At 51.3% G+C, this 13,771-nt stretch overlaps 1 protein-coding gene and 1 long non-coding RNA gene across 2 annotated transcripts in view; one reads left to right on the top strand and one right to left on the bottom strand.

The window, feature by feature from the left end:
- The window catches only part of nbeab (neurobeachin b), an 87,957-nt gene that overhangs the window by 54,685 nt on the left and 19,501 nt on the right, over positions 1-13,771 (bottom strand). Inside the window, 18 exon segments of the mRNA XM_037268787.1 lie at positions 211-319; positions 960-1,024; positions 3,687-3,748; positions 4,559-4,686; positions 5,393-5,519; positions 6,737-6,879; positions 8,941-9,262; positions 9,377-9,551; positions 9,633-9,713; positions 9,777-9,886; positions 10,105-10,327; positions 10,329-10,542; positions 10,811-11,019; positions 11,514-12,296; positions 12,371-12,563; positions 12,918-13,041; positions 13,316-13,397; positions 13,473-13,581. Coding sequence (XP_037124682.1) covers positions 211-319; positions 960-1,024; positions 3,687-3,748; positions 4,559-4,686; positions 5,393-5,519; positions 6,737-6,879; positions 8,941-9,262; positions 9,377-9,551; positions 9,633-9,713; positions 9,777-9,886; positions 10,105-10,327; positions 10,329-10,542; positions 10,811-11,019; positions 11,514-12,296; positions 12,371-12,563; positions 12,918-13,041; positions 13,316-13,397; positions 13,473-13,581 — 3,259 coding nt within the window.
- On the top strand, positions 2,193-3,756 carry LOC119133107. Its single transcript, XR_005100051.1, has 2 exons — positions 2,193-3,239; positions 3,609-3,756. It is a non-coding gene; the product is annotated as an uncharacterized LOC119133107 (long non-coding RNA).

The following is a 13,771-nucleotide window of genomic DNA, read 5'->3' as shown; positions in this document are numbered from 1 at the left end:
TCCCGGGCGACTGTAAATCAAGAAGCTGTTTGCCGACGGCTGCCGTTGGCAGATAAGAAAGTCATCAGTCCCCGCACGAACGCGCTGCTAACAGAGGTGACACACGCGGGCCTCGCTTGTGCTTGCTTGTAGGACACGCACACGCCAGCCTTCACACACGCCAGCCTGTGATTTGAAGTACATGTCTGCAAAAAGTGCAAAAGGCAGTACCTCAAACTCTGCGTGTTTGTGGACGTCCTCGGCTCGCTGTCTGTTCAGGATGAACTCGGCTTCGTTGGCCACCCGCACGACGTGGTCCTTCATGGCGTGACACAGCAGCCTTCAAAAAAAATGCATACGCATGGATGAAACATTCTCGGCGATGCATTTGCAGCTTCAAAGGAATGATTATGTTTTCTTTTTAAATCAGATTTTTGTTTTGTGTTTTGGTGTCACGACGATGAATTGAGTTGAGGAGTTCCATTTAGACAAAAGTAGTGCTTTGAGGCCATGTTGCAGATCACTTTTATGGATGCGGTCCTACCAAATTGTCGTCACCTCAAACTTAGCTTACTTTTCAATTGTGATCTTTAGCCGTTAACATGAAGTCAGCACCACGGACAGCGTCGTGTGCCACCATCACTGACTCTTTGTCCCGCCGCCAACGGGACGGGACGGGGGGCACTGGGAGAATCCCGAGCCAGGCTGGGCACTCGGGCCAGATGGGTCAGCAGATGGGCGAGGAGGCTGAGCCTCTGCTGATCTGCTCAACCAACCCCCCCCCCTCCCCTTGAGTATGTGCCACACCCTCAAAAGCTGTGAGAGGGAGGACAGCGCCGCGGGGAGCCAACCAGGCTAATATTCTTCCTCATTCACGTTCTGATGTCCTTCTACTTGAGAGCAACTTTTCAGATGGACATGAAATTGGGGGTGACATTGCTCAATGAGGCTTTTTGTGGAGCACGACTGGCGTTGCGTACCTTCCCTCGTTGATGAGCTCAATGAAGGCCAAGCCGGCGTTCTTCTGGATGGAGTTCTGCCACTCCTGTCAACAAAACCACAATCAATGTTAAAATTGCCTCATTCTGTCAGAAACGAAAGAGCTGCAAACCACATGTGTGATTGCGCTGCCCCGCTCGGTGAAAAGATCTAGAAACAAAATGGCCTGATGAAACCGTATCCGCCCGCTTTAAATGCGGCCGCTTCCTTCGGCCCGCGCGGTGACAGATTAGCGAGCGAGCGAGCGAGCTAGCTCGCCGCCCCCACCTCGGCTGCCCGACTTGCCTTTCTGGAAATGATTAAAAGGGGGCGCTCCCCTCGCTCGTTGTGGGAAAACCAACTCTCTCTCCCGTAAACTCAACGAGGACAAACAAATTCACATCATTTAAGGCGTGTTATCTCAAGCCGGGCGTGATTGCGTAGAACGCCGCCCGAGCATGTCGCCGAGCCTTTTCTCGTCTTACCTGACACGCAACACGCCGGTGACCTGCACGCGTGTTAAGTAAAGAAGCCGCCGTAAACAAACTGTTGAGCATCTGGTCTCCAAATGTTCCCTCTAACCCCTGTTGCCATCCAAGATTACACAAAACACCCCCTCCTTTCCCGTGACACCGTGTCAGCCTGTGAAATAAAGCGTCGTGGATTTGGACAGGGATCACGCGCCGCTCAGGCGCTCACGTGACAAAAATAAACACGGAGGGGCGTGCGACACCTACAGTAGGCGCCTCGGCCTGACCGGGTTTTGATTGACAGCCTTTGAAAATGGATGAGATGTGGTCAATGTGGCCACAAACTGGAAAGGAAATTTTCTCGCAGGTACGTGCAACAACGTATGAATCCCCGAAGCAAGAATTGATTTTCAAATGAATAGCCAGCATTGCGGGAATATCAGTCAGCAGGATCATTTTTGCCCATCAATGACAAGACACAGTTGAGGACCCCAAATCTCATAACTCCATTTTTTTTTCTTTTCCCTGCTTTCATCTGGCTGAGATTCAGCAGGGCAGCGAGTATTTGCGAGCGCTCCGATCCAACCTGTCAGTGCGCATGGAGCCTTTGCTTTTATCTGCTCGCCGATGCTCGCCACATCTGGAGGCCTTCCATCACTAAATCTCCACTGGCTCCAGTCCTCCGCCGCCAGGCCCCCCGCCCACTACCCCCCCCCCCCTTCCCCCGCTCGCGTACACTCAAACTGTTACAAGAAACAGAGCCGCTTGACCTTTTCGCTCAGCTCGGGAAAGCAGAGAAGAGTCGGCGTTTGCGGCCCGTCGTGCCGTGATTGCCGCCATTAGTATGCGCCAAGACGAGGAGGCGGGTCATTAGCGCTAATTTATGCAGAAAAGTGACAGGCCACAAAACAGTGAGGGTTCAAGGGTCAGCCAAGCACCCTCCTACCTGTCCCAACGCATTACGGCAAGGCGGGGGGGAAATGGCCACTTTTTGCTGCAGCAAAAACAATCTATAAAATGGTGTCACTTTCAAGTTACGTATTTTTCCTTGGACTTGCAAACCAAAATCAAGCAAAATTGAGCTTATTCATTCTAGTCTGGCTGGGCAAGTATCGACGTATCGGGCTGATCACGGCCTTATTTGAAGATATCGGGTAGTCACGAAGGCTGCCGATACCAGCAACTGATACTCGAGCTGATTTTCTATTTTACGCTTCACACTTATTTTATTTGAGTAAAGAGAAGTTCTACTGAGCTATGAAGTGAAGAAGCTTGCTCGGATGAGATGTGAAACAACACACCGTGTTTATTTTTGTAATGTTCGCCGGTTGCTAATAGCGATCGCAACGTTGTTACAGCGCTCAGCGGTCGGGGCGCTTCCCTTTGCTTCAAGGCCTTGTCGTTTGATCGATATCTCCGCCTGAGTTTCATCCCCAGAGCCCTTAATGGCAGAACCCTCTCGAGCGAGCGTAATGCTATCCGAGGATCCGACGAGAACTGCGGGGGGGAGGGGCCTGGCGGTGGCGCTGGACTTTGCACGCTCATGCGCTCACGTGCAATAAATCCTAATGTCGAGCAGAAAGAGGAGCCCGTCTAAGAACTTGAAATAACTCAACTGCGGCTGTCCCATTTGCACGTTTTTTTCCCGGTCCCAATGACAGCTCCCGTAGAAGCGAGGCAGAGCTCCCTGCCGGAGAGAGGACGTTCGGAGCCGCCGCCGCCGCCGCCATCCACTTTCTGGTGTCTGGATCGGCAAAAGAGGCACCAAGTAATGGCTTCCTTATGGCCGCAAGAGTGATGGGCTGACAGAAGGTATGTTAACTATCTCCCTTCTAACTGCTACATCGGGGCTCTGACCTTGCTTAAAACAGGGGCTTAACTGGAGCCTGGCGGGGTCAGCCCCGACCGAGGTCATCACTCAGCGACGGCCGCTGGGGCTCGGGCTTTTGGGGGCTAGAAAGTCGCCGCCGCCGCCACCGCTGCTGCCGGTTGTCAGCGGCGAGAAGTTTTGACATAAAGAAAAGCACCATAAGCTTTTCGCCAGTAGCCCAGATAGGAGACGCTTTTTATTTGAGCCTTTAGTTAGGGGAAGGCTCAAACTGAGCATAAATGTATTTGGGGAAAAAAGTTTGAAATAATAATATAATATATAATTTTTTTCCCATGTTTTCTCACGTGGAGTCGCCCCTGAGGGTAAAATCGTGGCAACTCGGAAGCTCGCACCTCAGGTCAAATGAGACAAGCGGAAGGCAAACTTACTTGAGAACAAAGCAGCATAACGAGCTCCACCACCGACGTGCTTGACTTCATGCACACCAGACCTGCAAAGGCAAGCAAAACAGAAACAGACTGAAGCATTAAAGATTTTTTTTTCTGCCTTGACTGTGCATCAATCAATATATATATTTTTGATTTGGCTTTGTTTGTTGCAGAAACAATAGCTTGTTTGCAGAGACGCATTAAATTGTAGTCATTAGTAAAGAACAATGACAAGACGGCAACTCTCGTGCGCTCGTTAGAGGCCAGAGGAATGGGAAGAAGTCGTCGTCATCGCCATCGCCATCGGCGTGTGTGGAATGGCAGGCTGTCACTCAGAAGTGAGCTCGCGTGTTTTGTCAAAAAACAGAAAGGTGCCTTTCTCAGGCAGCAGGAACTGATGGTGGCCAGATGTGGTCAAGTCGCTCGCCACCTTCCCGTGAAGTCGAGAGGAAGTGACTCTCCTCTTGCACGCCGTCGACCTCTTGTTAGCGCCGTGACACGCCGCGCCATAAGTCGACCCCGGCAGACAAACCAAAGGCGCTCTCTCTCCAAACAGGGGCTTTTTGCTGGAAACGGCGCCGTCGTGGGGGTGGACGTTGCGGAAGGCGGCCGTCACAACAGCGGCAGTGTCGGAGCGCCGGGTGCACTCGGCGTAATTGCGGCAGAGACCGCGTGTCTGCGGGGGTGGGGAGCAAAAAAGGCCACCAAGGGGCTCGACCCCGGATAACGTTAGGAGTGATTGATGGCTGGTAATTACGGCCGCACACTCTTTCAAATGTGTGCGACCGACCGACTGAAATTGCACCTATTTCAAATCAAGTTCAAATAAGGTCAAATAAAATAAAACAAAATGGCGTCACGAGCGCTCGTACCTTCGATGAGCAGCTCCTGTCCGTGACTGCCCAGCAGTGTTCGCGACAGAAATGGCGCAAAGTCCACGAAGATCTCCCTGAGTAGCGGCGCCACCTTTTCCAAAGCTCGCTCCAGTTTGGAGGTGATGCTGCAAAGGCCAACGTGGAAATGTTCAACACCAAGCAAAGCAAAAACGAACTTTTTTTGCACGACGGTCCACTTGGAAATCTTGTGGCTTGATTATTTTTTTTAATGATATCGTTATAAAATAATCAAGTAGGATTCGCACGACGATACGCCATGTGAGATTTTCTTTGATTGTCTTGAGTGGAACGGAGCCATTCTGGAGCGCGGGGTTACGCCGGGCTACGGCGGGCGCGGCTGCCATGGCAACGGAGCGCCTATTTGTCGAGTGGAACGCACACGTGAGCCGAGTCTCGGGCGAGGCTGTCACAAACGATTAGTGGCAAGGAGAGATGAGGCGAGGAAAAGGCACACGCAAAAAAGGAATGGCAAAAACACACACATGGAGGGCAAATAAGTACAGGACCAGAAATAAAATTAAAATAAACCAATTGACTGGGGCCAAGAGGAACACCTGAAATTGACAATTTTTTGAAAATATTTCATTAGTTTTATCATTATTATAATTGATTTATTGCCCATTTTAAAAAATGTAAAAAGTAGTAATGATGCTGCGCAGTTGCGTCTCTCCACATACTATGGCTGTTAGCTTGTAAGCTAGCCATGGAGAGAATGATAATCACAAGCCACATGACTCAGCAGAACTTTGCGGCATCGAGCTGGACCAATCAAATGTTACGATGCCTTCGTTTTTGTCTTTCTGCTGGTACCTCACGTTCTGGAGCGTGTCCTCGGGCATGGGCACCACCGTCTGCACAGCCGGGAGATTCTTACTGGTGGCGCCGTTGACCAGACCGGACGAAGACGAGGTCGCCGTGGCGGCGGCGTCCACGGCTCCTGAACGGGACAAAAGCGACAGCTCAAATTCGAATTGAAATCGTTTCTTACATATTTATTTCTCAATTATGTTCTTACTTTGTTTTTATACAAAATATGTACAAATCTATTTTGCTTCTTAAGCTTTTTGTTTTTAATCATTATTGGGGGGGCTGGAAGGGATTTCTGAAATAACGTCATGTGACTGGGTTTTTTTTATGACAAATGCACCTCCAGAATCTGTTCTGGATTCAATTTGCGTTGACGTAATATTGACGACGTACTCCCACGTCAACATTCCATTCAGATGGGAACAGGAAACAATGCAAAAAAGACCAAATCCAGAGCCTGACGAGGAAGCCCTGAACTTGAACGCAAAGGCCCGCCAAAGGATGGACGGCTACGCTGAACCGGCATCGAATGTTTCGTCCTTGTCAGAAGCGAGGGGGGGAAGCCCCAAACACGGCAAGAGCGACCACGGGGTCTGTGTCAACGCCTCCTGGTCTCATTCCTGCCGATGCTCCCTGAGGAGGGGAGATTTCTTTTTTAACCACCTCCGCTTAATTTGCATGTCAAATTGACCCAGTTAAGTCGATTATGGACACGTAAGCCAAGTGCAAGCGAAGCACCTTGTCCTGGGCTCATTCCCTATCCATGCAAGTTTCAAGAACATTTGGATCAACTAAGCCGACCGATAATGGCTGTTTGTGAGAGGCAAGATCGACAAAAAGTGATGGCGAGACGAGTGCCAAGCCCAAAAGCGAGGCAGAAGCGTCACTGGCAAAGACGTCAAGTTGCCACATTTCACCGCCTTGCATAAGGGGGAATTCTGCAGGCGCAAACAAAGGTCGCCATTGTCGGGCGGGCTGGGCGCAAGACCGCCATGGGTAAGACGACAGCGCCATCTGGTGGAGTTTAGGGAAACTAGCGGGGCGTACAAAGGGGTCATGTGGGTCACATGGGGGATGTGGGAACGTTTTAAACCTGCTTACGCCATCATTGGACTGACAGCTTTTTCTGGATTCAATTGGGTTTGACATTACAGCACCTAAATTTGCTGGTTGTTTCAAATTAGACGATGAAAAAAGATTATGAACGCATTTGTATTCATGTATTTGTTGCTGTACAGTTATGACATTTGGACAAAGTGGCTTGGACGTTTTCAAATGAATGCGTTACAGGGTGTGGGCTCAAATCTGGATTGGCATTTTTGGAAAAGTCCAGCCACAAGCACGTACCCATGGTGTTGATGGTGCTCTTGGGGGTGCTTGAGGCAGCCGCAAAGATGTTGGGGGTCGGCAGGCCGCTCGCAGGGCTGCCTCCCGCCGCCGTGACGGCCAGGCCACCCGGGTGGGACTTCTTCACAGGCACCACCACGCTCCTGCGGGTCCAAACGCCACAACATGATCATCGGCAGAAGCGGTTAGCTTTCAAAATGACCATTTTTTTATTTTTATTTTCTTCGATGAATCAATTAAGCCATCCGCATGGGACGATGTGTGACGCAATAGAGGGCAGCCGGAAAGCCACTTTTGTCCTGGACGCATCTGCGTTTGCTCTTTGGATTTGTGGCGAGGCCCATTTGGGTCTGGAAACACTCAAAGCCAGACGACGCACAATCCTTCCGTTTCATGTTGCATGTTACAGGAAATGCTTGTTACGTGACCCCCACCATGTCAGTCCAAGGAGAGACCATGGCTGGCTGATTTCCAGCTTGAATTGGATTCAACACACTGGAGGAGAACACAAATCGGATCAGTAAAATCAAAAACAAATCAAATCTTTTGGGCAAAAAGTAGCAGCCACTGGAGAGTCTGAGTTTGCCGATCATTTGTGGGTGAAAAGCTTCTTTCTACCTCCAGTTTTAATTATTCATCATTATCTTGTATTGCTAACACACATTTGGAGCTCTGCCTGACAACCGCCTGACGACAAAACCAAAAATTGCACTAATTTTGTTTTTCCTCTCCTCGCCGCAGCAGCAGATCAAAACTGCAAGCAGCAAGTGAGGAAAAAGGAGCTTGAAAGCTCGCTCAAGTACACAGCCTCATCGCTGGAGACTTTTTTTTTTTTTTATTTGCGCTCTGTAGCTAACTGATGACAAGCATCATTTATTTGGCGGACCTTTGTTCTGCTCTCCTCACTGACAGCTATCAGAAGATCTCCTGGAGACGAGGCAAGCGAGCGCTGGAGGAACGCCGCCCCGCATTTGATGTGAATAATTCATAAGTCGGCGCTCATGAATCATGCATGGCTTATCTGGAGCATATTTTATTAATAGGATTGTCTTAATTGAGTTGCGCTGAATAAAGCGAGGATTAATCTGGGAAGGAATAGGAATGAGGCCGGTACGGGCGCTTCCTTTACGCGTTCCAGCTAATCGCACTGTGTTTGATTTAGCGATACAAAAGGAAGATGGAGAGGAAGGCGGCAATTGAAAGCAATTAGCATTTGGCCTCATCGCTCTTAAGCTAAATAAGTCACGACGGGCAACCTCGGGGAGCTCATTTGGAAGCAGGACGAGAATATTTCTACTGTAGAAGCACGTGAGAAATCATGATATTTTTATCTTTTGATATTATGTATTACATATTTCATTGATTCCTATTCAACTAGCTGGCCGGAAAATGATCTATTTCAAACAATTAAATGCTGCGCCGCTAGATGGCAGCAAAGTTGCCATTTACGTTCTATGAAACGGCCCACATTTCATACTCATCCATCATGCACGTTTGTCTGTAAATTCGGACAAAATGGTGGCTTCTTTTTTTTGTTGCCACATAGTGGTGATATCATAAAAGGTGCGCCTTGGTGCCATAAAGGATTGGAGAGAAATTCCCAAGTAGTAGCTTTGCATCGAGTGAAAGCAGGTGTTCTTGACTTGAAGTCATTCACCTCCCTCCCTTTTTCCTTTATGATGTTGTCACGTTGGATCTGTGTCCGTCCCCACGGCCCCTCCGTAGCTGGCAGATCATTTGGCTGGGAGGCGCCAAACAATTACACACAGCCAACGAGGGCGCTTGCTGGAGACGCCAGACAAAGTCATACGTGTGTGTGTGTGTGTGTGACGCGTTTCAAAAACAATACTCTTGGCTGTAGAAACTCATTTGGGGCTGCCACGTCGCGTTAGGCGGACGGGGCAGAGGGCCGCTTCTGTTTAATCTGTCATCAAGACCCTGGAGACCTCCGCCGACCCGCCCGCCCGCCGCCTCCTCATCCGCAAAGCCATTCATCAGGCTCACCTCGCCGTACAATTTTGTATTTTCTTTGGCTTTAAAGTGCACTCGGATGAGAAGCGGTGGACTCGCGTCACATGACTTGACTCGGACTGAAATTGACAAATTACGGATGTGGGACTAGCTTGGTTTGAACCGGATAAATTGTTGGCCAATCACATGACCCCAAGCGAGCGTAGCGTGGTGTTTCCCTGCCCCCCCGGTACCTGTCAAAGGAGTGAAACTGCACAGGCAGCGCAGTCTGGGCCTTGGCGGCAGAGTCCGGGCAGGACACCGGCTCCAGCCCCGCCTCCACGCCCTCCACGGGCGGTGCCACCAAACTCTTGAGGATCTCTTTGACGTTGAGGCCCGAGGAGGAGGGCGGCGCAGGCTCGGAGAAGAGCTCGCCGGCGGAGTCACAGCCGTTGACGACGCTGACGACCCGCTCGGTTCTGATACCCGGCTCGCCGTGGGGAAGCGAGTGCTCCTCTGAGGGTGAAGGGACGCCTGGAGGGTCCAAAAATGTCTGAGCGGGTTCTGCAGGAGACACTGACAAGAAACAAAAACATGAGTCCAATGCTGCGTTGTACTTCTTCGCTCTGTCTCCCTCTGGTGGTCGTTTCTTTTTTTTTTTGAAATGCAGTTGGAGAGGTCCGGACTCACCTGCGCCGGCGGCCGAGTGGGCTTCCCGATGGCTTTGCGCGGAGTGGCCCGACTTGGCGCTCGTCCTGCCCGTCTGGCGCTGAGGCTCCAAGATGTCGCGGTACTTGGACACCATGAGAACCGAGATGAAGTAGACCACGGCCAGAGCCAGGAACTGAGCTTGCTTGCTGTCGTCCTGCCCGGGAGAACCACAAGGTGATGCCGCAGCACGTTGGACATTTGACAATAGTGAGCTGCCTGGTTCTGTCACACGGACCACGTCACGGAAGACCACAGCACGCAGGCGATTGATATCCACATCCTGCAGGAGGCGATCGGGGTCCTTGATGGGGGACAGCTGAATGTGGACACTTTTTAGAGACAGCACGAGGCAAGTTTTTTTGTTTTTGTTTTTAAATACCTTGCCAAGAGTGACAGCATCTGGCAGCATGTCCTGGCACTTGTTGGGAGCGGACAACATTTCATGCTTCTGCCTGCACTCCAGACAGCTCCTCACTGCCATGCAGCACACTACACACACACAAAATCATCTGTTGAAATGAAATGCAAGTGCTGTGATGACCTCCTGTGGGAGCAAGCGGGAGTGACATGAGCAGCTTCAACAATTTCATAACCACAAACTGTGTAAAAATGAAAAATTAAAAATAGTAAAAGAAAAATGATTCGATTCAATTTGTGTCGTCATTCACTTATCAAATCAGTTTTCCAAGACACGTCGAGCGGCTCACCGAGTCTCAGGCATTGACGCATGAGGCCGCCGGAGGACATGTTCTTCTCCGCCTCGATCTCGCTGAAGTTGAGCGAGCTGGAGAAGACCAGCACGTCCACCATCACCATCAGGCGGGACAGGAAGGTGATGGCCGTCTCTGCCGACATGCCCTGCGTGGCCTCGATGTTCTCCACCTCAAAGGCAAAACGTAAATAGCGCGTCATTTCATGTCCTCCAAATAACGCCGTGCGCAGCAGCCACACCGCCACTAGATGTCACTGTAGCCTGACAGTGAGCACTTACTGAAGGCGAGGTGGCGGCAGAGAGCAGCGGCAGGATCCCGCCGCAGGCGATGATGATGTTGTCCACCATCTGAGAGATGAGATGGATGCTGTTGTGGACGAAAATGATGTTCTCGCTGCTGTTCACAAAGTCCATGACGGACTTGGTGGAGTGGCTGGAGGGCAAAAACAAAAAGGGATATATTTTTTTTTGTACCTGTTAAGCGGGCTACACGTGGACGATACAGTGAAGCCTACACCGGGTCTTCTATGGCCCCATCAGTAATTTGTGTAGCCCCAGCCAGTTAAGCCCTCTCCCCACAGGTTTTTAAATATATTTGTAAAATATTTTCTCAGCCCAACTATGTATCAGTTTCGCCACCTTTTAGTCTCAGGAGAACAAACATCCCAAAGCAATCCCTGTCGATATGCGTGTGTACGGACCTCCTCCAGACGTGCACGTCACTCTCCAGGGCAAAAAGCAGGTCTGCTAGCAGCCTCTGGTGCAGGGCCGACCATTTGAACTCGGGGATACGGAACATGGTGGTGCGAGGGCCCGGGCTGAACTGTCGCCGCTGTCGCTGCTGGTCGTCGTCGTCCTCTGTCGGGGTGTCGCCGGACCCGAAGTCGGCGCCGAGGCAGTTGTTTAGGCTCTGGAAGAAATTAGTTGTTTGTCATACAGAGAAAGAGAGGATTGGATGGCGGGAAAGATTCTATGTAATACTGTGAGTCTGAATCCAATTGTAAGCCATCACCATTTTGATTCAAACTCAGACAGGCGCTGTGCCCATGCTCAGGAACAGCATTGTGCGCTTCAACTCTTCATTGAGTTCATTCACAAGGAGTGATGAAAATGCAAAGCATCCTCAGATGACCTCCCTCCCTCCCTCCCTCCCGACTGGCTGGCTAAAAAATGACAACAATAACAAGAGCTCAGTGCCAGCGATAAACACAAAAGGAACGAGTCAGCAAGACGCTGCAAAAAGACCATTAAGGCGCATCAGCAGCGGCACTGAATCCAACAGCAATGCGCAAAAACACATTTCATCCAAATGAAGGCAGTAGTGGTTGGTTAGCACGCCCGCCTCGCAGCAGAAAGGTACGAGGTTTGAATCCATCGGCCCGTTTGAAAATGCCGTGGCCTCACCTGCGTGGTGGCCGTGGTCTGAATCTTCATCTCCTTGCTGTCCTCCACTCTCTCCGCTTGGAAAGGCTTGAGGCTGCTGCTCCACAAGGCAGAAATGTCTCCTTTAGAGGGCGCCGCGACACCGGCCTCCGGAATCAAGGCCTCCTCGGCAGAGTTGAGGAGTTCAAAGTCATCCTTTTCCAGGATGCCGGGTAAAGAGGCAAAGTCGGAGGTGGGCAGAAGGCCAGGTGGAGACCCCGAAGGAAGAGCTGCATTCAAGTCTGGCAACAAAGAGTCCTCCGCTTTGCGGAACAATAAAGCACCGCCCTGAGGGACGTCGTCTTTGTCGTCGTCGTCGTCCAGCGAGATGAGAGGAGCCGAGATCTGCCGGTCCGTGGCGCCGTCTTTCGGCAGCAACGCGCCGCAGTAAATCTCGTCCAGAAGAGAGTCCACTTCCATCAGCGCGTCCAAGTCGTCCATCTTCACCTCCGTGGCCTCCACCTTCTCTGCCTTGATGTCCACCAGGAGGTTCTGGACTTCCGCTTCTACGCCTTCCGCAGCCGCGCCCTCCGCCGGGTTCCGCCTCTCGGCCAACGGGTCGCGCGGACCGGCGCCGTCGCTGCCGGGCGACGGAGAGCCGCCGTCCATTTCTGCCATCTCCGCCGAGCCCGTCATGCCGGCGGCCGACAGACCCGAGATGGTGCTGACCGAGCCTTTCTTTCCTTTCTTGATGTTCTCCTCTTCTTGACGCTGGTATTCCTCGTACATCGTGGCCAGGTACTCCTTATGTGCCTCATACGTCACCTGCACATTTACACGCAGACAAAAAAGAAAAAAATGTCACAATGTCTCTCACATGCACGCACGCACGCACTGACCTTGGAGTGCGCGATGGAGAGCGTGTCGACCCAGACGCGCCAGCCGCCCCACTCGTGCTTGATGGCGTGGTAGAGCAGGATCCGGAAGATGTTGTACACCATCTCGGTGATCTTCTGCTCGTCCGGGCTTTTGGGGTTGATGTAGCCCAGCGAAAACATCCAGTCCTGCCACACCGAGCACTGAAGAAGACATCTGCCGCACGTGAGCGCCCGGCCCAAACGTCAAGACAGAGCAAAGCGGACATTTTTAGGATATGATGATGCCGTGTTGAAAGAAAATAGCAACGACTTTGCTTCATTGAAAAGTGTGAGGCTCAATTATCTTGTGAGTGCGTTACAATATTCAACAACTCGTAGCAGCCTCCAGCGACAAAGCGGGAACATTCCGTGTCTTTGTTCACAGTTCCCAAGCGTCAAACAACCTCTTTTGTCAAAATAGCCCGTCAATCAAGAATTACTGCTAACTTGTAGCGCTTTATGTTTGTAGCTAATTGAGGGCGCGCGTGTTTGAGTGTGTGTGTGTTGGCGCAGTGGCTCTCCGGCTTACCGTCTGTTCTCTCGGCTGCTGCTGAACAGTTTGATCATGTCGGAGAGGAAGAGGCGGCGAATTTCCATCAGCTCGGCGCCGGGGGCAGAGTTCTTTAATAAGGTGGCGATCACTTTGAGGATCACTGTTATAGCCACACACACACACACGCACAGACAGCAGGTGAGACTTCTACCAAGCGAGTAAGGAAACAAAAGGTGCTGCGCTTTTTCCATTTCTTTTCAACACTCTTCATAATTGACACAAGATTGTCCACCTGGTCTTTGTGCTCTACTCCAAAAGCGTGCCGATCTCAAATCCATACGGATATGTCAACTGTACACGTGCAAATGTATTTCCTTCTGTAAGATGTGAGCAACCCGCCAGCACATACTTTGTCCACCCACAAGCAGACTCACTTGGGTTCTGAATCTTGACGGTGGAGTCGGGCTCGGCGTGCGGCTTGTGGACCACCTGCGTGCACACCTGCTCCGTCAGAATCTGATGCGGGAGGAGAAAACGACAACGTCAGTCAGGCGGGCTGGCTGCGGTCGATGGGACGGCGGCACGTCTTACCTCGTAGAGCGTGTTGTAGGTGGTTACTGTCACGGCGCCTCCGTGCAGCAGGAGCTTCTCGCCCAGAAGGGTGAAGAGGCTTTGGCTGTGCATGATCTCCACCTTCCTCCTGTGGGGGGGAAAAGGTGGCGCTGGGATATCACAGGCAGCTCTGCTGGATATTGATTTCGTTGTTTTGCGGCGGTATCGGACAACTGATAAATTCCGAATCCCCGAGGGCACAACAGGTGCCACCGGGAGCTGCGTCGTAAATCCAGCAACTGCAATGAAAACATCTGCAAAGTGCTGAGGATCACCTA

Source organism: Syngnathus acus, chromosome 13 (genome assembly GCF_901709675.1).
Source record: "Syngnathus acus chromosome 13, fSynAcu1.2, whole genome shotgun sequence".
In the NCBI taxonomy this organism is placed as follows: Eukaryota; Metazoa; Chordata; class Actinopteri; order Syngnathiformes; family Syngnathidae; genus Syngnathus; species Syngnathus acus.
The sequence above is the reverse complement of the archived record's forward strand: the minus strand, read 5'-3'. Positions and strand labels throughout refer to the sequence as shown.